The sequence below is a fragment of the Lontra canadensis genome, unplaced genomic scaffold (assembly GCF_010015895.1).
Source record: "Lontra canadensis isolate GAN:19392208 unplaced genomic scaffold, GSC_riverotter_1.0 scaffold1, whole genome shotgun sequence".
Taxonomy (NCBI): Eukaryota; Metazoa; Chordata; class Mammalia; order Carnivora; family Mustelidae; genus Lontra; species Lontra canadensis.
The window spans coordinates 60,528,991-60,554,447 of NW_022630995.1; the positions used below are offsets into that span (position 1 = coordinate 60,528,991).

General features: G+C 43.2%; 1 protein-coding gene across 2 annotated transcripts in view; it reads left to right on the forward strand.

Annotated features, from left to right (window-relative positions):
* CLNK (cytokine dependent hematopoietic cell linker) overlaps positions 1 to 25,457 on the forward strand; it is a 162,314-nt gene that overhangs the window by 63,634 nt on the left and 73,223 nt on the right. For both annotated transcript variants that reach the window (XM_032854983.1, XM_032854973.1), the window contains exon 3: positions 18,864 to 18,935. In XM_032854983.1, coding sequence (XP_032710874.1) covers positions 18,864 to 18,935 — 72 coding nt within the window. The remainder of the gene's footprint in view (positions 1 to 18,863; positions 18,936 to 25,457) is intronic.

Below are 25,457 nucleotides of genomic sequence, written 5' to 3' on the forward strand. Positions count from 1 at the left end.
TCTCAATATAGAACCTCATTAGCTAGAGGCATGAGTCCTCATTTTGTCATCTATAAAATGAGGACAACATGAATTGCCCGCCTCTAATATGAAGGTCTGTTTTGTGGATTAAATTAGATCACCTGCAGTAGTATCTGGCACATGGTAGACACCTACTACCTATTAATTACATATCCTTTCTTCCCTGTGTGTTGAGAGGCACTTTCCTATAACTAAACGTTTGAGAAGTATATTAGTCAGGGTTATCCAGGGCATAGAATGAAAAGAATACATGCGTACATACAGAGATTTATTTTAAGAACTTGGCCCACACAATTGTGGGAACTGGCAAATCTGAAATCTATATGGCAGGCCAGCAAGTTAGAAACTCATGTAAGAGTTGTGCTGCAATCTTGAATCCAAATTCTGCAGGGCAGAGGCTGGAAACTCAAACAGGGTTTCCATGTTGTTATCATTAGCAGAATTCCTTCTCCTTCAGAAAACCTCAGTCTTGGCTCTTAAGGCTTTCAACTGATTAGGTGAGACCCACCCACACTATGGAAGCTCATCTGCTTTACTCAAAGTCCACTGACTTCAATGTTAATAGACATCTGGGATACCTGGGTGGCTCAGTTGGTTAGGATTCCCAACTCTTGGTTTCAGCTTAGGTCATGATCTCAGGGTTGTGAAATCCAGCACATGTCAGGCTCTACACTGAGCATGGTGCCTGCTTAAGATTCTCTCTTTCCCTCTCCCTCCATCCCTCCCTCCCCCAGTAGGACACACACTCTTTCTGTCTGTCTCTCTCTCTAAAAAAAAAAAAAAAAAAAAAAAAAGTGTGTGTGTGTGTGTGTGTGTGTGTATATATACATATATATAAAATAGTTAATCACATCTAAAAAATACTTTTTGAACAACATCTAGACTACTGTTTGATCAGACAAGTGGGCATCATAACCTAGCTAAGTTGACACATAAGATTAACCATTATAAAGGTGTGAATACATGAGGGATAGCAATTAAAACATCTCTTTATAGTCAACTCATGAGTGGACTACTCTCTCAAATTCCCCTGAAAAGGGTCACCAGCTCAAATCTTAAGGGGCCAGTGAGCATGTAGGAAAATGAAAGATATTCCGGATGAATGATGGGCATCATGAGCTTGAGAGTAAAAGCCTCATGTAAATAGATTCAAGTTCAAAATTTAAAAAAAAAAAAAAAAGTGGCAAAAAAGTTGTACATGCCCTTCAGCTTTCCTGGGTTCAGCACTGAAACACATAATGGTATCTAGCATCTAGGCTGTAGCACATCAGGTTCCCAAGAAATTGAGCTTTTCCAGATGCTCAAGGAGAGCATTTCTTTATATGTATTTTTATTTTATTTTATTTTATTTTATTAGTATTCCAAAATTCATTGTTTATGCACCACACCCAGCTCCATGCAATACATGCCCTCTTTAATACCCACCACCAGGTTCACCCAACTCCTCACCCTCCACCCCTCCAAAACCTTCAGTTTGTTTCTCAGAGTCCACAGTCTCTCATGGTTCATCTCCCCCTCTGATTTCCCCCAACTCACTTCTCCTCTCTATCTCTCAATGTCCTCCCTGTTATTTCTTATGCTCTACAAGTAAGCAAAACCATATGATAATTGACTCTCTCTGCTTGACTTATTTCACTCAGAATAATCTCCTTCAGTCCCGTCCATGCTGATACAAAAGTTGGGTATTCATCCTTTCTGATGGAGGCATAATACTCCATTGTATATACGGACCATATTTTTTATCCATTCATCCATTGAAGGGCATCTTGGTTCTTTCCACAGTTTGGCGACTGTGGCCATTGCTTCTATGACCATTGGTGTACAGATGACCCTTTTTTTCACTACCTCAGTATCTTTAGGGTAAATATCCAATAGTGTAATTGCAGGGTCTTACATAGAAGATAAGGTGAAGACCTTATTTAAGATACATAAAAGATAAGGTGGAGACCTTATCTTTTATGTAAGTCATACAAAAAAACTTAATTTTTTAAGGAATCTCCACACGGTTTTCCAAAGTGGCTGAACCAACGTGCATTCCCACCAAGAGTGTAAGAGTGTTCTCCTTTCTCCACATCCTCTCCAACACATGTTGTTTCCTGTCTTGTTAATTTTGGCCATTCTAACTAGTGTAAGCTGGTATCTCAATGTGGATTTGATTTTAATCTCCCTGATGGCTAATGATGATGAACATTTTTTCATGTGTCTGTTAGTCACTTGTATGTCTTCTTTGGAGAAGTGTCTGTTCATGTCTTCTGCCCATTTTTTGACATGATTATCCGTTTTTTGAGTGTTGAGTTTGAGGAGTTCTTTATAGATCTTTGATATCAGCCCTTTGTAGTGTCATATGCAAATATCTTCTCCCATTCCATGGGTTGCCTCTTTATTTTGTTAACTGTTTCCTTTGCTGTGCAGAACCTCTGATCTTGATGAAGTGTCAAAAGTTCATTTTCCCTTTTGTTTTCTTTGCCTTTGGAGACATGTCTTGAAAGAAGTTGCTGTGGCCGATGTCGAAGAGGTTACTGCCTATGTTCTCCTCTAGGATTGTGATAGATTCCTGCCTCACGTTGAGGTCTTTTATCCATTTTGAGTTTATCTTTGTGTATGGTGTAAGAGAATGGTCGAGTTTCATTCTTCTACACATAGCTCTCCAATTTTCCCAGCACCATTTATTGAAGAGACTGTCTTTTTTCCACTGTGTATTTTTTCCTACTTTGTCGAACATTATTTGACTATAGAGTTGAGGGTCCATATCTGGGCTCTTTACTCTGTTCCACTGGTCTATGTGTCTGTTTTTGGCCAAGTACTATGCTGTTTTGGTGATCACAGCTTTGTAGTAAAGCTTGAAATCAGGCAATGTGATGCCCCCAGTTTTGTTTTTCTTTTTCAACATTTCCTTAGCAATTTGGGGTCTCTTCTGGTTCCATACAAATTTTAGGATTGTTTGTTATAGCTCTTTGAAATATGCCAGTGCAATTTTGATCTGAATGGCATTGAAAGTATAGATTGCTCTAGGCAGTATAGACCTTTTTTTTTTTTTTAAGATTTTATTCATTTATTCGACAGACAGAGATCACAAGCAGGCAGAGAGGCAGAGAGAGAGAGGAGGAAGCAGGCTCCCTGCCGAGCAGGAGCCCGATGCGGGACTCGATCCCAGGACTCTGGGACCATGACCTGAGCTGAAGGGAGGCTTTAACCCACTGAGCCACCCAGGCGCCCCAGTGTAGACATTTTAACAGTGTTTGTTCTTCCGATCCATGAGCATGGAATGCTCTTCCATCTTCTTGTATCTTCTTCAATTTCTTTCATGAGTGTTCTGTAGTTCCTCAAGTACAGATCCTTTACCTCTTTGGTTAGGTTTATTCCCAGGTATCTTATGGCTCTTGGTGCTATAGCAAATGGAATCGATTCCCTAATTTCCCTTTCTGTGTTTTCATTATTAGTGTATAAGAAAGCAACTGATTTCTGTACATTCATTTTGTATCCTGCCACATTACTGAATTGCTGTATGAGTTCTAGTAGCTTGGGGGAAGAGTCTTTGGGTTTTCCATATAAAGTATCATGTCATCTGCAAAGACAGAGAGTTTGACTTCTTTGTTGCCAATTTGAATACCTTTTATCTCTTTTTGTTGTCTGATTGCTGTTGCTTGGAATTCCAGTACTATGTTGATCAAGAGTGGTGAGAGTGGGTATCCTTGTCATGTTCCTGGTCTCAAATGGAAGGCTGTCAGCTCTTCCCCATTGAGAATGATATTTGCTGTGGGTTTTTCATAGGTAGCTTTTATGAAGTTGAGAAATGTTCCCTCTATCCCTATACTTTGAATCATTCTAATCAGGAATGGATGCTGTATCTTGTCAAAAGCTTTTTCTGCATCAGTTGAGAGAACCATGTGGTTTTTGTCTCTTCTCTTATTGATTTGTTCTATCACATTGATTGATTTGCAAATGTTGAACCACCCTTGCATCCCATGGATAAATCCCACGGTCATGGTGGATAATCTTTTTAATGTACTGTTGGATCCTATTAGCTAGAATCTTGTTGAGAATATTGGCATCAGTATTCATCAGGGATATTGGTCTAAAATTCTCCTTTTTGGCAGGGTCTTTGCCTGGTTTGGGGATCAGGGTAATGCTGGCTTCATAAAAAGAGTCTGGAAGTTTCCCTTCTGTTTCTATCTTTTGAGACAGTTTCAGGAGAATAGGTATTATTTCTTCTTTCAATGTTTGGTAGAATTCTCCAGGGAATCTGTCAGGTCCTGGGCTTTTGTTTTTTGGGAGGTTTTTGATCACTGCTTCAATCTCATTACTATATATTGGACTATTCAGGTTGTCAATTTCTTCCTGATTCAGTTTTGGAAGTTTATAGGTTTCTTGGAATGCATCCATTTCATCTAGTTTGCTTAGCTTACTGGCATATAACTGTTGATAATAATTTCTGATGATTGTTTTTATTTCCTTGGTGTTAGTCATGATCTCTCCCTTTTCATTCATAATTTTATTAATTTGGGTCCTTTCTCTTTTCTTTTTTGATTAGTTTGGCCAGTGGCTTATCGATCTTATTGATTCTTTCAAAAAACCAGTTTCTAGAATCATTGATGTGTTCTACTGTATTTCTGGTTTCTAATTCATTGATCTTTGCTCTAATCTTGATTATTTCCCTTCTTGTGTGTGGAGTTGGTTTAATTTGTTGTTGATTCTCCAGTTCTTTAAGATGTAAAGAGAGCTGGTGTATTCTAGATTTTTCAGTTTTTTTGAGGGAGGCTTGTATGGCTATGTATTCCCCCCTAGGACCGCCTTTGCCATATCCCATAGGTTTTGCACCGAAGTGTCTTCATTCTCATTGGTTTCCATGAATTGTTTAAATTCTTCTTTGATTTCCTGGTTGATCTAAAGCAGGGTAGTCTTTAGCTTCCAAGTGTTAGAATTCCTTCCATACTTTTTCCTGTGGTTGAGTTCCAGTTTCAAAGCACTGTGGTTTGGGGATATGCAGGGAATAATCTCAATCTTTTGGCATTGGTTGAACTCTGATTTGTGACCCAGTATGTGGTATATTCTGAAGAAAGTTCCATGTGTGCTCGAGGAGAATGAGTATTCTGTTGTTTTAGGGTGGAATGTTCTGTATATATCTATGAGGTCCATCTGATCCAATGTGTCATTCAATGCTCTTGTTTCTTTATTGATTTTCTGCTTGCATGATCTATTACTGAGAGTGGCATGTTAAGATCCCCTACTATGTTAACATAGTTTTAATTTTTATTTACTTTTTTTTTCAGTGTTCCAGAATTCATTGTTTATGTACCACACCCAGTGCTCCATGCAATATATACCCTCCATAATACCCACCACCAGGTTCACCTAACCCCCCCACCTCTCCAAAACCTTCAGTTTGTTTCTCAGAGTCCACAGTCTCTCATGGTTCATCTCCCCCTCTGATTTCCCCCAACTCACTTCTCCTCTCCATCTCTCAATGTCCTCCCTGTTATTTCTTATGCTCCACAAATCAGTGAAACCATATGATAATTGACTCTCTCTGCTTCACTTATTTCACTCAGCATAATCTCTTCCAGTCCCGTCCATGTTGATACAAAAGTTGGGTATTCATCCTTTCTGATGGAGGCATAATACTCCATTGTATATATGGACCATATCTTCTTTATCCATTCATCTGTTGAAGGCCATCTTGGTTCTTTCCACAGTTTGGCAACTGTGGCCATTGCAGCTATGACCATTAAGGTACAGGTGGCCCTTCTTTTCACTACCTCAGTATCTTTGGGGTAAATACCCAATAGTGCAATTGCAGGGTCATAAGGAGCTCTATTTTTAATTTTTTAAGGAATCTCCACACTGTTTTCCAAATTGGCAGAACCAACTTGCATTTCCACCAAGAGTGTAAGAGGGTTCTCCTTTCTCCACATCCTCTCCAACACATGTTGTTTATTGCTTTGTTAATTTTGGCCATTCTAACTAGTGTAAGCTGGTATCTCAATGTGGATTTGATTTGAACTTCCCTGATGGCTAATGATGATGATCATTTTTTCATTTGTCTGTTAGCCATTTGTATGTCTTCTTTGGAGAAGTGTCTGTTCATGTCTTCTGCCTATTTTTTTTGATTATTTGTTTGCTGTGTGTTGAGTTTGAGGAGTTCTTTATAGATCTTGGATATCAAGATCTTTGTCTAATCCCCTACTATTAATGTATTTATATCAATATGACTCTTTATCTTGATTAACAGTTGTCTTATGCTCCTGTATTGGGGGCATATATATTTATAATTGTTAGATCTTCTTGGTGGATAGACCCTTGAAGAATGATGTAGTGTCCTTCTTTATCTCTGACTAGAGTCTTTAGTTTAAAATCTAATTTATCAGATATGAGAATCGCTACCAGCTTTCTTTTGAGGCACATTGGCATGAAAGATGCTTCTCCATCCCTTCACTTTTAGTCTGGATGTATCCTTAGTCTTCAAATGGGTCTCTTGTAGACAACATATGGATGATTCCTGTCATTTTTATCCAATTTGCAACACTGTGCCCTTTTGTGGGAGAATTTAGGCCATTCATGTTGAGACTGATTATTGAAAGATATGTTTTTATTGACATCATGTTGCCTGTGAAGTCCTTGTTTCTATAGATTGTCTCTATGAATTTCTGTTCTATGACTCTCTTGGGTTCTTTCTTCTTTTATATAACCCCCTTTAACATTTCTTATAGTGCCAGTTTGGTGGTCACAAACTCTTTTAAACCTTGCAAGTCTTGGAAGCTCTTTATCTCTCCATCCATTTTGAATGTCAGCCTTGCTGGGAAAAGTATTCTTGGCTGCATGTTCTTCTCATTTAGTGCCCTGCATATGCCTTGCCAGCCCTTTCTGGCTTGCCAGGTTTCTGTGGACAGGTCTGACATTATTCTGATGGACCTTCCTCTGTACAGAAGGACTCTCTTCCCCCTAGCAGCTCTCAAAAGCTCTTATCTAAAATTATGATTCATCAGTCTCACAATCAAGTGTCTTGAGGTCTTTCTAGATTCATTGATCTTGGGGGGGGGGTGACCTTTCTGCCTCTAGGACACAAACCCTGGTTCCATTCCCCAGACTGGGAAAGTTTTCATGGAGAATTTTTTCAACTATATCTTCTAATCTTCTTTCTTTCTCCTTACCCTCAGGGATCCCAATAATTCTGACATTGGAATGTTTCATGGAATCATTTATTTCCCTAATTTTGTTTTCATGGCTTCTAAGCTGTTTGTTCTAGGCCTCCTCCTGATCCTTTTCCTCTCAGTTTGTCCTCTAGATCACTAATTCTATCTTCTGCCTTGGTTACCTTAGCTGTTAGAGTATTTAGATTAGATTGGATCTCACTGATACATTTTTAACTCTTCCCAGGTGGCTTTCACTTCTGCTCTAATTGATTCCATGTTGTCACTAATGGTTTTCTCCAACCTACCCATTGCCTGGATAGTTGTTACCCTGAATTCCTTTTCCAACATACTGTTTATGTCCATATCCAATAGCTCTGATGGAGAGGGTACAGTCTCTGAATTTTTCCTCTGTTGGGTATTCCTCCTCCTAGTCATTTTGGTGAGAGTTAGTTGAGGGGATGTGTAGCTGAATATATCAACCATGATCCATGCAAGGTGCACGCTGGAATGCTTCTGAGCATTGGAAGTTATCACCAAAGAGAAAGAAAAAAGAAAAAAAGAGAGAGAGAAAGAGAGAGATGGGAAGAAAAAAAAAAAAAAAAGACCCAGCCAAAATGGGCTCCCAAAGATAAAATTTTTAAGGTATACAAACAAAAATGGAGAAACAAAAAGACTGACACAAGTAAATGACAAGAAAGAAGAAGAAGAAGAAAAAAAAGAACCGTGCCAAAAAGAACCCCAAGTATAAGATTTATGTAATACAAAAACAAAAACAAATACACAGAAACACTGATTGAAGAAAAGGATAGGATGGTGGTTATAAATCCTCAGTGTGGGAAAGGAGGTTATTTTGATTCTTCCTGGGTGTACCTTGATATCTTTGTTAAAGGACTCAACTTTCCAGAGATAAAGAGGGATTAAAACTGTTTTTTATATAGGGGTAGTAGTATTGATTGGGGAAAGAGGATTACCTTGAAGCTTATCTCTATATGAATATTTTTTTAAAAAATAGAAAAGAAAAAGAAAAACACAAGTATATGTATAAAAAAAAGTTTAAGTTAAAAGGTTATTATGGAATATGCTGTATTAAACCTCTAGTTGTAATGGTAAATAGGTTTAAAAATTAAACAGAACAAGAATAGTGATTGAATTAAAAATAAAAGTTGTGTCTGTGAAATATACAGATTTTAGGGCAATACCAGAAGCTTAATATATTGTTTTCCCCTGATATTAAGGTTTTACAGTTTTACAGGGACCCTGTAGTGGTTGTCCTCTCATTGTTTTGGCTGGCTTCCTGGGGGAGTGCTCTGCCAAGTTGCTTTTCAGGCAGTCTTGCTTAGGCTGAGTCCTCCTACCCCATATCAAGGGGCTGGGCTCTGTGGAAAATGGTTTTTCAAGCTTTTGTTCTCTGGAGGGTTTTTTTGTTTTTTAGTTTTTGGTTTTCTTCCCCCCTTTGGTGGCTTTTTGTAGCTTTTTGGAGGTTTAGTGGAAAGCAAACTGCACCCAGACCTCCTTCTCAGAGAGAAGCCTCAGTCTGCTCCCCTTTGGGTGGTCCAGAACACATAGACTCCCCCTCTGCAAACTCCATCTGCCTAGCCGTGCAACCTCCCACAGGCAGCGCACGTCCCCAGCCACAGTCTCAGGGGTCACCCAAAGCACCCACTTGTCTCTGCACCCCTGTGCCACTATAACTGCAAGCAATATTGGTCCAGGGAACCCACTTCCGGTGGCTACCTTTGCTGGGACTGTGTCTGGGGTCCAGATCTCAGGTTGCCACCATGGGAGATCACACGGAGTTCCTTTCAGCCCTGGCTGGGAGAGTCCAGACCCTCCGCTGGTCCTAGAGACCATGGGCAAGCACCAGGATGAAGCTTTCTCAGGCGCCTGCAGAGAGTGGGTCAGACCCCAGTCGCACAGTGCACAAACATTCTAGGGAGCACAGGCTGGCACCATCACCAGACTCCCTCATGCAGGGGCTGGAATGTGCCCAGCCAAGACATGATGCAAGCCTGAAACCCTGGGTCTCTGTCACACTCTGTCTGGCACGGGTGATCACTGGCTGTGGCCGTCCTGGGACCATGGGTTTAGACCCATGCCCATGACCACCCAATTCCACCAGTTGCCCCTTAAGATCTTTTTCCTCTTTTTGAGTGCTTTTAACCAGACTCCAAGTTAATCCTGTTCCACAATCACAGGGCACTCTCATATTGGGGTATTACTTTCCAATGGGTCACTTCTGGTGGCTCCCTCCTACTTCTGTTTATCCTCTGATCATTCCCACCCCACTTTACCTCTCCTCTGGAGTCTTCTGCCCCCGGAGAAATCCAGAAATGTATAATCCTACATCTCAGGCTGGTTTCATGGGTGTTTGGAGTGTTCTGGTAGATAATTAGCTCACTTTAGGGGACTGGTTGAAACAGGGTCACAACTTCTCCACCATCTTGCCCCTCTCTTCCTCAAGGAGAGCATTTCTTAGGTTTAGAAGAAACTGTGTAGGAATATACCACTTGAAGGAAGTTTGCCACATACCACCCACACAGCTTAGGGACCAAGTGGAAGAAACAAAATGGGCATTTCTCACTTGGAAAAGTTGAGACAACTGATGTGGTGACTATTTTAAGGGAGTTAGAAGCACCGCATCCCACTACAAAAAAACGATTGCAGTGGCCTCTCATGTGCAAAAGAGTTAGAGAACCAGTTTATTCTGGTCTTGGCTGGAGCTTTCTGTAATTAGTTGAAAAACCTTCAAAAATTGGCCTGACATTTTCAGAGGTCATAGAAAGTTATAAAATAGGCCACAAAAGGATTTGAGCTGATTTGGTTTTTAGGTTCGCAAAAAATCCTTCCAGACATTACTAAAGTGTAGTCATGCTTCCACATTGAGTAGACGATATGCGAGGCATACAGACACTAAAACGTGCCCTCCCCCCAATTTTCTATCCCCTGGTACTCATGTTCTTTCCTGTGTAATCCCCTGCCCTGGAATGTGAACAAGGGCTGTGGTTCAAGGAAATGGGTTGTCACTTCTGTGATTATGTTGCCTAAGATTACAACTTCCTCTTGTCTTCTTGGTTGACATGCTTTGATGAGGTAAGTGGCATGTTGGGGAGGTCCACATGGCAAGGAACTGAGGACAGGCTCCAGCCAACAAACACTAAGGACCTGAGGTCCCTAGCCCAATAGGCCTCAAGAAACTGACTCCTGCCAACAATCATGTGTACTTAGGAACAGTGGAGCTTTCCAACACTGATTGATACCTTGACTGAAGCCTCCAAAAAGACCCTAAAACAAAGGACACAGGAAAGCCATGCCTACATTCCTGATCCACAAAAACTGAGAAATAATAAACGTGTTGGTTAAGCTATTAAGTGTGTGATAGTATTGATACACAACAATAGATAACTAATACAGTATGGCACATTTTTAAAGATGGAAACAAAAGATGATATAACATCTCTAAAGATGCTGAAATAGCAAGTGCATTCTCATCCTTCTGAGGGCATGATAGCAGAAACTAATAGAAGAGAACTGATAATCATAGAAGAATTGATCAATTGTATAGGAGAGAAAATGATCCTGTGGATTTATAAGGGAGAAAAAAAATCCAATGGATTTTCTAAGGGAGTATAAACTCTCACAGATTGTGTAAAAGAGAAGGAGAGCTCATGGATGTACAAATTAAAGTTCAAGGTGATGCTGGTACAAAGTAGGAGTAACACATAGCATAGTGGAGTTCATGGCTCTTGAAGGGCTGTGCTAATGAGTATGAGGTCTTTTGGTTGGGCTGGACTCAAAGTGGGATCCCAAGAGACCCTATAAAATAGCTAGTGCCACTACCCTTTCCAGATAGACTCCTCAAGTCAATGAAGACCCGTGCCATTGTGTGGTGTTCATCTCTCAGGCTGAGAAAAAAGACAACAGAGTGCTGTGTCTACGGAAGTGTTCCAAGGCTCTGTAGCCAAATTAATGACAGAATAAGGAAAGCAGTAGGTTATGGTGTCCATATTTTCAAAGTTCACATGAGAAACAAATGTCTTATACTTGGAGGTTGAGTGGCAGAAACAGACTGAGCCAAAGAGATCATATCACACAGACAGACATGACTTGCTCTTTAAGTATATGCTCTATGTAACTTTACTGAAGCATTCAAAGCCATTCACCAGAAACAGCAAGAAAATTCTAGAGTTAAGGCCAATGACATAACCTCTAATGCCTATAAAGTATTGGATTAGATAATGAAGTTGAATTTCCTGCTTTAAAAAAAAAGGGGGGGAGACCTGTTGGAATCCAATATTCTATTTACCTGGGAAAATATTGGGCAATTAACTGGCTGCCAAGGAAGCAGTTGTTACATTTAGATTAGATCGGATCCTTGTGGATGACCAGCCAGTACAGCCAAGCACCCAAAACAAATGTCTGGGTAAAAGACCAAAATGATGGAGCAGCTTAATTGTACTTTCTGTAAAGTCCCTATCACCAGTAGGTCTCCATTTTTTCTAGCAGATGCTTCTCACTCTCCTAAAGTTAAGGAGAGCTTTATGTTGGTAGCCTCAGCTATATGAGATAATAATCACATGCTGGTTGTTCTCAAAAGAAAAATCAGAAAACAAAAAAGAAGCAACCTACAAACAAACAAATTAAGTAATATTTAATGCCAGGATTTTATATCTCTCCAATAAAATAACCCACCATTTTGACCTGGATGAAATATTTTAATTATCAAACTGCCCTTCTCAATGTTATTGGTTGTCCACCTTTGGTAATCTTTAATCATTCTGAGTGAGAATCAGGTCCTAGGTTAAAAAAAAAAAAAAAATGACCACTAATGTGCAGTTGATATATGAGGGAGGTACTGTAACTCTGCCTTTCCTTGTGTGTAAAATGGGGATGATGAGATAAATCAGTGACTTAGTCAGTTGGCAGAACCTAATTCAAATCCAGATCAAGTACAAGTGTGTCCTCTTTTTTTTTTTTTTTTCTTTAAGATTTATTTATTTACTTTAGAGGGTGGGGAGCAGGGGTCAAGAGAGAATCCTCAAGCAGACTCCAGGCCGGGTATGGAGCCTGACACAGGGCTCAATCCCACAATGCTGAAATCATGACATGAGCCAGAATCAAGAGTGGGACACTTGACTATGCCACCCAGGTGCCCCCCCCCCCCCAAGTGTGTCCTCTTAATTCTGTGTCCACACCATTACCTTTGTGAGTACTGACACCTCTCTGACCTGATAGTCTCTTTCTCAGGGGACAACTGCCCTTAAAATCATTCAGCTTTGTCCCCATCCTTCCTTCCAATTTCCTTTCTCTCCTACTGAAAAATAGAGCCAAGACCCATTTGACTTTGAGATCTCAGACTTTCCAAAGAGTCAGAATGCAGTGTGATTTTGTACTAGACTTTGTGAATCTCCACCTAGGTTTCCCTCAGCCTTCTTTGTGAATTGCCTTGGTTGGATTTGGCTTACCTGGAACAGCCCACATCCACTGACTGGTCCACACAGAGACACAAAACGCCAGCTCTCCTACCACAGTTTGGGACATTGTGAAGGGCCATCATGACAGCCTCAGAGCTTAGCCCATATTGTTCCCTTGTCAATCTTGCTCCTTTTCTCTCCTTCCTTGGGGACTGATCCCAGGAGCTCACCCTAATGCATTTCTTACATGTTTCCATTTCAGGGCCTATTTCCTCAGGATCCCAACATCATCAATTCCTGAGGAGACAGAACATGAGTTAAACATGAGATAAAGAAATCCAGTAGAGCTGGGTATAGAGTGGTATAGGTCTCTTTCAGAGAGTGCTATGAGGACTTCATGGATTAATATGTGTGAAATGCCAAACAATAGTCAGTAAGCTATAAATCCCATGTAAGTTTTGAGTTGTCATTATGATCATTATATAGTGTTACATATTATTACCACTCATAATCTTGGAGTCAACAATCCAGCTGCACAAGTCACTGAAGGATTATGACTTAAGAGCAATTTGTGTGATTTCTCTGGAGTCTGCAAGATCCCTGTGAATGTAGAGAATGGAATGCTTCTGAAAAAGTTGCACTTGATCTGAAAGTTTATGAAGAGAAGTGTAGTTTCACAACAGAAGAAATGGTAGTGCTTTCTCTGTGCTGGTCAGACTGTGTCCACCATATTGGGTGTGGCTCAGAGTACAGGAGAAGGTGAGAAATTTGAGGGGAATGACCAGGACAGATTGAAGCAGGTGTCTTTAGCTTTAGATTTTTCCACCTTCCTCTCCACCTCCCAGCTCGCCCCATCATCTGTCTGAGAACTACCTGTAGATCCTCATCCATCACTTTGGGGAAGCTGTCCTTGACTACCTTCTCACTTAAAGATTTAAAGAGTTTCTCCCTTCTTTTTCCTTCTAGATCTTATATGGGTTTTGTTGTTATTTGTTTTTTTTTTCAATCATTGCACCTACTGTTTTGCCTTAATTTGGATTTGGGTCTAATTTATTTTCTGTCCCTTAAGACAGGTTAGATGCTTGTATGTTAGTTTCCTGGGGCTGCCATCATAAGTTACCATAAACAGACAGCTTAAAACAACATAAACTTACTTTCCACAGTTCTGGAACCCAGCAGTTTAAAATCAGCTGGGCTGTGCTCCTCTAAAGACTCTGCAGGAGAATCCTTCCTTGCCTCTTCCAGCCTTGGGTGGTTCCATGGTCGATGGCTCCAGTCTCTGCCTCCATCTTTATGTGGGTCTTCACACAGCCTTCCTCCATGTTTTCTCCTCTCTTCTCAAAAAGCCCTGTCATTGGTTTTAGGGTCCACCGTATTCCCGGATGATTCCATCTCAAGATCCTTAGCAGGATTATATTCTCAAAGAATCTTTTTTCCAAATACAGTCACATTCACAGGTCTCAGGAACACATATTCTTGGTAGACATCCCTCAACCTACTATAGCATGTATATATTGATTTCACCATGGAACTAGTCCACTAGTTCTAAACTGTCAGATAGGTTAGGTCTACTCAAAAAGCAATGAGAATCATGGAAGGTATATTTAAAAAAAAAAAAAAAGGAGGGATCAAGAAAACAAATGTGTGAAGGGATACCAGATGGGTTTTGTTAACTGACCATGCAAGTGGGAGGTGGAGAAGAGAAGAAAATCAAGGATGGCCAGAAGGTGTCGAACCTCAAGTGCCAAGAGGATAATCAAGAAGAGAGACTGGATGATGTGGGGTGATTTATTCTTGCTCTTGTTTTGGCAGGATGTGAGATGTTTGGAAGAACAATTAATTGGCTCACCTGCTGGTTCTCTGTGCCTCAGTTTCCCCACAAGCCAGTGGCACTTCTCACTTTTACAGGATGTCCTGAGTTTTCTGGGCAATGAATTAACTTGTGTTGCTTCCCTGGTGGGCACTTGAGTAGGATCAATGACAAGAAATAGAGTAGCAGTTTAAAAATGCTGATGTGATTCATTTTACGACATGGGTGAGACAGGCTGAGTGGCCCACAGGAAAGACAGCTGGTCCCAAATGTTTGAGGCCTTGTAAAATGATGCATATCTACTTAACACTGCTGTAGTAAACAGAACTGTCATTCCCAGGCTCACAGACACAATGGCCAACTTGGGAATGCTGAACCTTCCAAGGTCAGATCCCAATTTAATGCAAAGCAAACAATCTTGACCCACGATGATTAACATTCTTAAGCACATTTTCTGTGACAGACTGAAACTTTATGATTCTTTCAACATTGTACTTTTTTTTTAAATGTGTCTCTAAAAACTGGAGCCCTAAAGAATGATTTGAAATAGAGAAACCTGGTAGGGGGTAAAACTGTGGAACTGGACATTTCAGTTTTCCTTGAGATTAGCAAACAAAATTCAAAGCCAAATAACTGGGAAGGAGCAGGAAACAGGGAGAGAACCACTTTGATTTCTAATCTATGCTTTTTCCATGCATTTCCAAAGCAAATAGACTTTAACTACTTACTATCCAGGTAAATTGCCATTTATTTGCCAGGTTCGTTAACAGTTTCCTCACATAATCCATTGTCAGAGGAGGACCTCCCCGCCCGGCCCATTTTCTCTCTGTTCCTTAGTGGTTTTCAGTGAGGTCTGGCCCTGAGCTTCTGGGAATCTCTGGCTTCTGGTTCCCCTAAAGCACATCTGACATGCACCTGGCCAGAGGTCAGAGCTCTGGCCTTCAACCAGCCTGCTCACCGTAGCCACACCCCCTTGGCTCTCAGGCTCCTGTGTCCTCGTCTGTATCTTGGAGCTGAGAAGGAGACCTGCCCATCTGAGGGTTGCTGTCAACATCAAATACAAAAAGACTTTGAATTCAACTCTCTTCTTAAAGTTAAAAAGTCGAAAACAAATTATCTGGAAAAGTAAAGGTAGCATCCAGGATGTTGGGTTCTTAAGATATCTAGAAAGAGGTTGAGGAAATTCTCAGAATCTTTCCCATTCTCCTACCATGGGACAAGTTAAAGCCATTTAGGCAAACGTTATGTGGACTGTCAGAGTGCACAAATGTTCTGACATGATAGAATGAAACTGAGGGCTTCCTTCTCTGTGCGGGGACAAGTCAGGATTTCCCTGGTAGCAGAGGGGCATGCTCACTTCTGTGGATGAGCCCAATGGGCAGGCCATTTGTTGATTCTTTATTGATTCATCTATTTGTATCTTACAAACATTCTTGAAGTCAGGGAGCCAGTGTGCTGGGAAAGAAATAATTCTCAGGATATGGCTACACTGTCAAGCCACTAGTCCAGGGGAACACAATCGCATGAACAGGCACATACAAGGCACTATGATTTAAAAAATAAGATTGTTTGTTTACTTGTTTATGGCCTATCTCCCCAACAACAGTAAGATTCATGAGGCAAACTCCATCCATCTTCTTTAACAACTGCATCTCACTGCATGGCCTCCAGCCTGGTACAGAGTAGATTTGATAACTGTTCATTGAGTTAATGAGTGAATGGATCTGTGAACAAATGAATGAATGATTAAACAGAGATATATCAAAAGTCCTAAAGAGGAAGCAGCATAGAACTCATGGGAAACTAGTATTGGAACTAGACCCTGAAGAATGGAAAGGTTTTTGGCAGATGGAGAGGAGGCCAAAGAAAAATCTAATCAGTGATGTGGGAGCATGCAGAAGTAGGGCCCAGAGAGAGGACAGTGTGGGGCCCTGGCAAGGGGACGGGATGGGAGGGAACAGAGACACAGACAACAGAAATTGTGCACAAGGCCGCTGAGGCAAGCATCTCAGCCATCATGGGAATGAGTTTGGATTTCGTCCCCCAGAAAGGGAAAGTGGTGTGGCTTTTCAAGCAGGGAGTTGACATGATAATATCCTGCGAAGTAGAAAGGTCACAGTCACTCCTGCTGCATTTTGGTGTGTGGATTGGATCCGGAGGCAAGGAAAGCAGGTAACAGCTTGATGCTGGGGATTAAACTGAGATAAAAAGAGCAGAATGAAGATGGAATAGAGCAAGGCAGAAGGGGCAGGAGAGGGGAAATCCGGGCATGGCGATGTTCGTGTTGGGGACAGAAAGAGAAAGCTCAAGGTTAGTGCCCAGGCTGCTGGTTTGGAAACTATATGAGCAACAGAGCTGCTCACTGGGAAAGGGGCTCTGTCTGGAGGATAACCAAGCAGAAATGTCCAGAGAAAAGATGCCCATGTCAAAAACTTAGAAGGCATGAAACAAGTTTTGCCCAGATAAATAGAAAATAATGAAATATATGAAATAATACAATAATTAAATGATTTTCGAAATCATGAAAGGATGAAAAAATAAAATGAAAAACAAACTGAGGGTTTTGGAGCGGGGGGTTGGGTAAGCCTGGTGGTGGGTATTCAGGAGGGCACATATTGGATGGAGCACTGGGTGTGGTACATAAACAGTGAGGTTTGGAACACTGAAAAAAATTTTAATTTAATTTAAAAAAATAAAATAAAATGAAATGAAAAATAACAATATAACACTTCATCTTTGTGTCAGTTTACACAATGATGAACTATATCAAACGACCCACTAAATTTTTTTTAATTTATTTTAATTTTTTTATTTTTAAGGATTTATATATTTATTTGAGAGAGAGAGCATGAGGGGAAGGGGCAGAGGGAGAGGGAGAAAAAGAAACCTTAAAATAGACTCCCTGCTGAGCACGAAACCCAACATGGGGCTGGATCCCAGGACCCTGAGATCATGAGCTGAGCTGAAACTAAGAGTTGAATGCTTAACTGACTGAGCCACTCAGGAGCCCCACACTAATTTTTTTTAAAACATTTATTTATCTATTTCAGAGAGACAACAGGGGGAGGGGGAAAGGAAGAGGGAGGGTAGGTGGAGAGACAGAGTATCTTAAGCAGGCTCCACGCCAAGCATGGAGCCCTACGCAGGGCTCGATCCCACGACTCTGAGATCATGACCTGAGACTGGATGCTTAAATGACTGAACCACCATGGTGCCCCTCACTAAATTTTTTATTTATCACTTCATAGCCTATAAGCTGCACACAAAATCCAAGATGGACAGTCCAATCACCGATAGGCATTTCCCGGAGTCCTTGACTCCTGCGTGCACAGGCTGCCCACTGAGGGCCCACTGTGGGCCAGGAGCCAACTCCCACCCTACAGAAGCACCGTCTGCACATCTCTGCCCTCACAGGCATGGTCGTTGAGCTAGCTTAGCAGACATGATCACAAACTACAGGTTAAGACCAAAAGAAAACTACAACTCGGACACATGCTATGAAGGAGCAAGTCTCAGAGGGCAGGGAAGGTTCCTCTGAGGACTGGGCACCTGTTGAGCTCAGAAGTAGGAGTGAGAAGAGAGACAATAAACAATACCTGAAAGAGGCCTGGGGGTTAGGGTAGAGAAAGCCCAGGGACCCGGAAGAAGCAAGTTTGCCCCATGCGGAGGACAACAGGAGGACAAGAAGGTCAGCTGAGCTAATGAGGCAGCTGTAGAGGAGCATTCGTGGAGGAAATCATTATCAATAAATGTCTGCAAACGTTCACAAAAAGCCTGCAAAAGAAATGGAAGTATCTCAAACGTGGCTAATTGAACGAACGAGGATGCATAATAGGGATGGTTTACGATAATGAGTGTGAACAGATTAACTCAATTCAAAATAATTTCATCTTTTCACAGTAAATGCCATAGCAAAGTATCTAAGTTATATAGAATTCCAATAAATATTATTTGAATCTGAATTGCTATTGCTAAATAATCTTCCTTCCTACATTGGATGATGTCTGCTAGCGTGGGCTCAAATTCAACTAACAGAGGAAGCATCTAGAACATTCTTTGGCCCACAGGCCCTGTCTCTCTTTGACAGCCTCCCATCAATTGCATGGTAAAGGTGTGATCCTCCTCATTTTACAGAGCAATGTCACAGGGACTCACACAGCTCAGGGAGTGTGCCAGCGTGAGCCTGCTGATGTGGGACAGCAGCCCACATTCTCATCCTGACTGGGGTGCTTCTTCAGCCCACACTACCGCTCCTTATAAAATAAAGCTCTTATATTTAAAAGATGTATATTGTAAAGTAATTAAATTACTTTAAACACGGATTTTTTTTAATCCCAATGGAAATGCAAAGAGAGATTTGGAATTATGTGTGAGACGTTCATTACTTAAATCTGACTGGGTGGCTGTTTCTATGAATGAATGCACTTAATTAATTTTTTTCCCCTAGCTTCTTGCTATTTCCTGACTGTAATCTATTTTCCTTCATCCCAGGGGCAACAGAAGGACAACAAAAGAAGGATCCAGTGATTTGAAATTCCAGAACCTCTGTCTGCCGAAAAATAGGTCAGAATATTTCCTTGTTTATTAATAGAAGACTGAAAACTTAGCGTCTGTGGCAAATCAGCTGACCACCATACACTCACACACGCACGTGTGCACACGCACACACTCACACCAGGTTAATGTGATAGAATTTTATTGCTGCCAGTGGTCTTAGAGGTCACATGGAGACCAAGGTTCAGAAGGAAAAGAAACTCATGTGGGTTGAAATACCAGCACATGGGTGATACAGGGAAAGGTTAAGAAGCCCTATGGCATCCACAGAATTTCCCATGAGGGCTGCTTCCACCACCCACCAGTGGCCCAAACAGCCCAGGATTCAGCCACTAAGATGGAAACTTCCATTCCCAGCTGGTGAGTAATTTAAATGATGGATCATAGATGCATCAGGCCATGAGCCCACCACCATCTCTCACACGTGAGGAGAATAGAGGAATCCATGTACCTGTGTGGTTTTTTCTCTTTGTCCTCCAGCTGAGCAAACACTTACTAAGCAGTCATGGCATTAGGACTTGCACAGGCTAGAGAATATGCAGAGATGAAAGACAAAGTCCTACCTCCAAGGGACTTAGAACCAAGTCTAAAAGCTCAGAATAGGGGCTAATTTCGTGAAAGGACAAGATTCCAATCCTGAAGCCAATCCAGGTCAGCCATTGCCCAGCAGCCAGACCCTGGGCAACACCTTGATGCCCAGAGAGGGTGGTCTCCCTGTGCCCCAGCAGAGCTCCCTCACTGAGCCCTGCCTGAGCAGCCTCCCTGCCCAGAAGCCCGCAAGGGTTTCCGTATGTTATACCACACCTTGCTTCCCAACACACTTCAACCGAGTCAACTGCCAAACACCCATTCAGTTCCTACTATGTGCCAGGCCCCCAGGCGTTCTTAGCACCCTAAGATTTCCTTGAAGAACTATTTTCCCTAATATGAGTCAATGAATGCCTCTAAAACAGAATATTTGAAATATTGTCAAAAACCACATTAAGCAAAGGAAAATTTGTGGCTGTTCTCAGACTTGTTTAATGTTTACATTAAATACATTTGAATAATGCATTTAAGTCAGTTTTTCTTATTTCTTGACAATAGCAAGAGATGGGAGCTGGAAGGGTTAGAAGCCTTCCTTCAAATGAAGATGGTTGCAGCAATCACATACATCAATGTAATATTTACAGCTACATTTGAAAAAGAGAGAGAGAGAGAGAAAGAGCAGTGCTTTTTTCCGCAGCAAATTATTTCAGGATGTGTCATAGCATGCTCAAGATATATTAAAAAGAGCAACAGACGATGCTTCTGCAACCTGTTCCAAACCATTTATAAACCTAAATTTAAAAAAAAAAATCCCATATGCATACAAATCTCTGTACCACTGCGTATTTTATAATGAAAATATTATATGAGTATAAATTCGTATTTGAGATATATAAATTAAATCAAAATGTCTGAAAACTACATATTTGGATCTACTGTCATACTTCAAGAACTATTAAACCGATTAATTCATTCTCTGCACAAATGACAATTATCAGCATTTGGCAGGGAGGAGAGAAGAAGGGTGCTGTGGGCAGGCAGGGCAGACCCCTGGGGCGCCGGGTCTCGGTGTCAGCAGACCCGCTCCCTCCCAGAGCGACCTCAGTCTGACAAGCCCATTTCCTATCTCAGTGCCTCATATACTTTAGAAAGGCTACTTGAAAGCGAATGGGTAGGCTGTCTTGTCCCCCACTGACCCCTGTACATAAAGCAGTGCCTGTGTGTGGGAAATAAATGGGGGACCCCTGCAGCGTGCCTAGAACATAGTAGGATCTCAATAAATAACAGTGGCTAATGGTCGCTGAGTGGTCATGTGACCATCATGTGACCATGTGCTGGGTGCCGTTTTAAGAGTTTAATAGGTGCTGTCTCCCTGGATTCCCACATTCCAGGTGTTATTAGTCTCCTTTTTATAGGACAGAAGTCATGTCCAGGATCAGTAACCTCCCCAAAGCTGATGAGCCGATTGCTTTTCCAGTCGTTACTGGTATCTAAAACAGCCTTGGCACTCCATGCGGCTGCCATTAATACTGCCAGCCCTTAGTTAGGTGAGGGGTCAGTTCCTGCGACAGGTGCAGAGGGCTGTCCCCCAGCCTCCCCCCACACACACTCCACACACACACACTCAAACACGCATGCGCCTCCAGACCACAGAAGATGCCCAAGCAGATGCTGAGTGCCAGGCCCCCACCCATCTGATGGGGTCCAAGAGATGATCCAAGAAAAACACAGGAGCCCATCCACATCCAGTGCCCATGACGCGTCTACACTGCTGATACGAATGCATCCTAGAACTCCCCATAGAATTCATCGAGCTGAATCCCCAGTATCCACTCCTGCTCTGTACTGCGTCCCCAAGTGCACAGAAAATGGAAAGATACCGATTGATGTTTCACTATCGAGTCCAAACTCAAATCCGTAGTTAAGTGCCTAACGTGCACCAGCCACCACAAAAGGAATTTTGGCATTTAATCCTCACAGTACTGAAGTAGTTATTCCAAATCCCATCTTATAGACGAGAAAGAGAGTCTGAGAGAGGTTCCATTTGCAGTCAGTCACAGAGCCGGTCACTGGAGACAGCTGGATTTGGATTCAGTCTCACCTCAAGTCGAGTGCCATTTCTGGGCTCTAGGTGAACCCAACTTTCTGTTATGTCGGCATAGTCATATGGATTTTGTTTTCTGTTCCTGGGAGTATCCGTTCGGCTCGTGTCAAGACTGCCATGAAGAAGGAGCATGTGGGGGCCCCCCGAGAAGAACGTCCACATCCATGACACAGCCTCACAGCGGCAGGTCCTGGAGCGTGGCCCTGGACCAACATCCATCAGCACCACCTGGGAACTCTGTAGAAATGCAGATCCTCTGGCCCTGACCTCTGGAATCAGAAGCTCAGGCATGGGAGCCCAGGCCTCTGTGTTTCAACAAGCCCTCCTGGTGAACCTGGTGCCCATTCAAGTTTGAGAACCTCGACTTTATCATCGTTACCTGGAGTGCAGCTTCGGAGCAAGAGTAGGAGGACTCTGGGCCCAGCACTTACTCTTCCCTACCCACTACCTCCAGGAAATGGGAAGAAGAGAAGAAGATGCAAGAAGGGGGCCGGGAGGGTAGGAAGAAGGTGGAAGAGTTCAGTGCACTAGGGACATGGAAATTCAGAGATGAAGACACAGCCCTTGCCATCTAGATGCTCAGTCTCTGGTGGGGGGAAAGTAAAGGCTGGAATTAGAAATCACAGGACACTGTGCCACGTGCAGTGATAGAAACAGACGCAGGCCCTGGGGGACCTCCAGGGGACACTGGGGGCACTAATGGTCAGGGAGACTAAGGGCTTGCCTACAAGGTTCCCAGCCATGCCTTCACACTCTGCAAGTGGAGACCCTTCCCATTCCCGACGACAGCACTCTAGTTAACATTGGCTCATGCGTCCCACACTCCAATGCTCCCAATCCCCTCTCCTCATTTACTATCCATTTGTTCCCTTTTGCCAGGAATATGTGCCGCAATAGTTAATTCCCCAGAGGCTGGGGGAGGGGAGGGCAAGGTACAGGTGGCTGTAATTCCTCAGGGCCTGGGAGGGCCAGTCCTTATCCTTCAGATGCAGCAGCCCTGTTCCTATGCTAGGAGGCCCCCTGCAGGACACTCAGAGCAGGCAGCCCTCCCCCAGGAGACAGACCCAGTGTCAGGGTTCCCTCCTGCTTGTTGCTCTTGACCTCTCTGCTTTCACCCTACACCACTGCAGTGACCCTGAGCAACCATGGCACTGACAGATCCCTAAGAATACCACTCCCTCTGGCCCTCCTCGCTGGGCAGAAAGGGGGGTATCTTTCTAAAACGTGGCCAGCTGAGAGCTTTACGGAGGGCCCAAAGTGCTTTCACAGAGGGAGTATGGACTACTGTGTGGTGCCCGGTCCTTGGGAGCTCCCCAAGGTAGATGCTCAGGAAGCATTGCTGAAGGGACGGGAGGAAGAAGGGCTGGTAGGACCCACCAGGAGGCCATTGGATTGTACGATGCCCAGGGCCTGGCACATACTAGATACTTGAACAGGTGGTAGAAGGAGCTTTAACCAGAAGGAAAGGATTGAGGGACACAGAGAGATGATAGAACAAGTCAGGGAGGGCAGGGGAAAGGGTCGCGGCCATGGACTTAGGAGACGTCCACCAGCTGGAGGGGCACCAGAGCTAAACTGGGCACACAGGGCCCACCAGGCAGCCACAGCCCTGGTTCTCTGCAGTGTAACCTATCCAAATGCCAGATATGGTTGTTTTCACCCTTCAGTATTTGTCAGGGACATGGAGAGCCCACACAAGAGGGATCATGCGTTCTGTCCTTGTCGAGGAAAGAAAAAAACACAAGTTTTAACAATGAGATTTAAATTGGAAATTTATAACTCCACACTCCCTTTGGACTCTCCTACTGTGTTAGGAGAGCAAACAGTAGGGGGAGGCTCACAGGCCTCAGAGGGATCCTGAGGGGATGAGGGGGCAGGGCCCCCCGAGCCTGAAAGGTCCTGGGAGGTGTGAGCATTCACACTTCCAGACTTTTCCCTAGGATCCTTTCAGGGACTGGCCCAGCCTGAATATGTGTTTTGTTTTGTAAAAAATAAGATAGAAAAGAGGAGGATTCTTGAAACTAATCAAGGATTCCTTTAACCAAGAATGAGTCCATTCTTTCACTAATTAAATATGAGCGTTGACTTGAGTTGACCTTGGTGTGAGTTTCATCTACTGCGAAGTAATGTGGGTGTTGGGAGTGGTTCTCCAGTCTGGGATCCGTAACAAAAACGAAAGCCTATTCTAGAGGGGTTTATGTGGGACGCGTGGAGCAGGTTTGTCCCGTGTCGTGGACTCTCTGCCAGCCCTTGCCAGGGCAGGTGGTCCACATAGAGACCCAGACATGGCTGACCATGCATCTCTAAGCTGCCCTACTCTTGTGACGCCCTCTAGTCTCTGCTTGCCTGTGCACCTATACCCTGCATTCATTCCTTCGTTGGCGCTCTCACTCATGCTTACTTGGCCACACATTTGTGAGTACATGATATGTTCCAGGCATGTTCTGTATTCAGGGCCTGGTTTCCCTTTTAGGGACTGGGGCCCTGAGGAAGGGAGTTTGAGAAATCGAGCTATACTCTGTTCGGTTTATAGGGTGTTGAGTTCCACTGGAGAAGCACCACATGAGCAGAGAAGGGCTCTGACGGCCACACGGGAAGCTGGGAAAATGCCCGCCGTCGAGGCTGGTACTCAGTCTCACTGAGACTGCTGCACACCCGCATGGCCTTTCTGTAATGCAGCTCTGAGCAGGCTTTACCCAGCATCTCACCCAATTCCACCTGCCTCCAGGACCACGCGGGCCTTCTAGTGCTCCACTGCTGGTTCCTCACTCTCTGGGCATGAGCACACCATGCCTTTCCACACTCAGCTCCCACAGCACCCTCATGCCAACCTGTACCTCCCTCCAGTGCTGGAGAGGAAGGAGGGTGTACCCCACCCACAGACTGGCTGTACCCTCGGGGGAGGGGTAACCTGGGCCTCAGCCAACCAGCCCCAAAATGAAAGGACCAGTTCTGGTAGTTAGCCCTAACACTGAGATCAAGATTCCTGTCCACCAGGAGTTGCCAGGAGATTTGCTGAAATGATTTACATAAGGCTCGCCCTTTACCAGCATGGTGCAGGCATCCAAACAGAGGGAGGAAGGCAATGAATTTAGAACTTCAGAGTCACCTTCATTGCTCTTTAGACTATATTAAAAGTGAGTTTAGCAACTCTTCTCAGTTGTCTGACAAAAATTCGAATTTTAGTCTAAAGAACTCTCTTAATGTCCAAGATGGTGCTTAAGGTAAGACGTAGCGCTGAACCGGTTAATCTTGGAGGCTTGGGACAGGGAGTGGGCTGGCAGGTGAAATCACACTGACCATCTCCCAGGGGGCTTGTTGTGCATTCTGCTCCAGCAATGGGTGCCTGGGGAGACCGAGAGGGGACCACACACGTCACACTCGAAGGGGTGATGAGGAATTATCTCCACACCAGGAACTTGACCCTGGAGACAGGACCCAATGTCGTCTCTATGGGACAGGAAAAACACACCATCCAAACTTTGTTCCCATGGATAAGCAAGACGCAAGTGCAACCCACCTATCCAATCAGATCCGGTTCTCCCAGAAGGCAAGGAGGGGAAAGGAGGGATGGGTTTAATTTAGTGCCCTTTCCAGGTTAAAAATTATTAAGCCTATTAAATTATTAAGAAGTATTAAAAATTAAAAATAATTCAGAGATTGAAATTCTTTATTTGTAATAAGGCTTAAATATTGAAAACCACAAACCGCCGGAGGTCAGTCTTGTTCGTTTCATATTCCGTAAACCCCACCACCACCATGTGGACGCCTGTCTGCACAAGCCAGAGGTGCAGAGGAAGGCTTGCTGCCCAGAGGCTCAGAGGTGGAAGGAGCGCGGACTGGGAAAAGCAGAGGGGTGGCTGCCGAGCCATCCCCCTGTCCAGGTGTGGCCCGTCCAC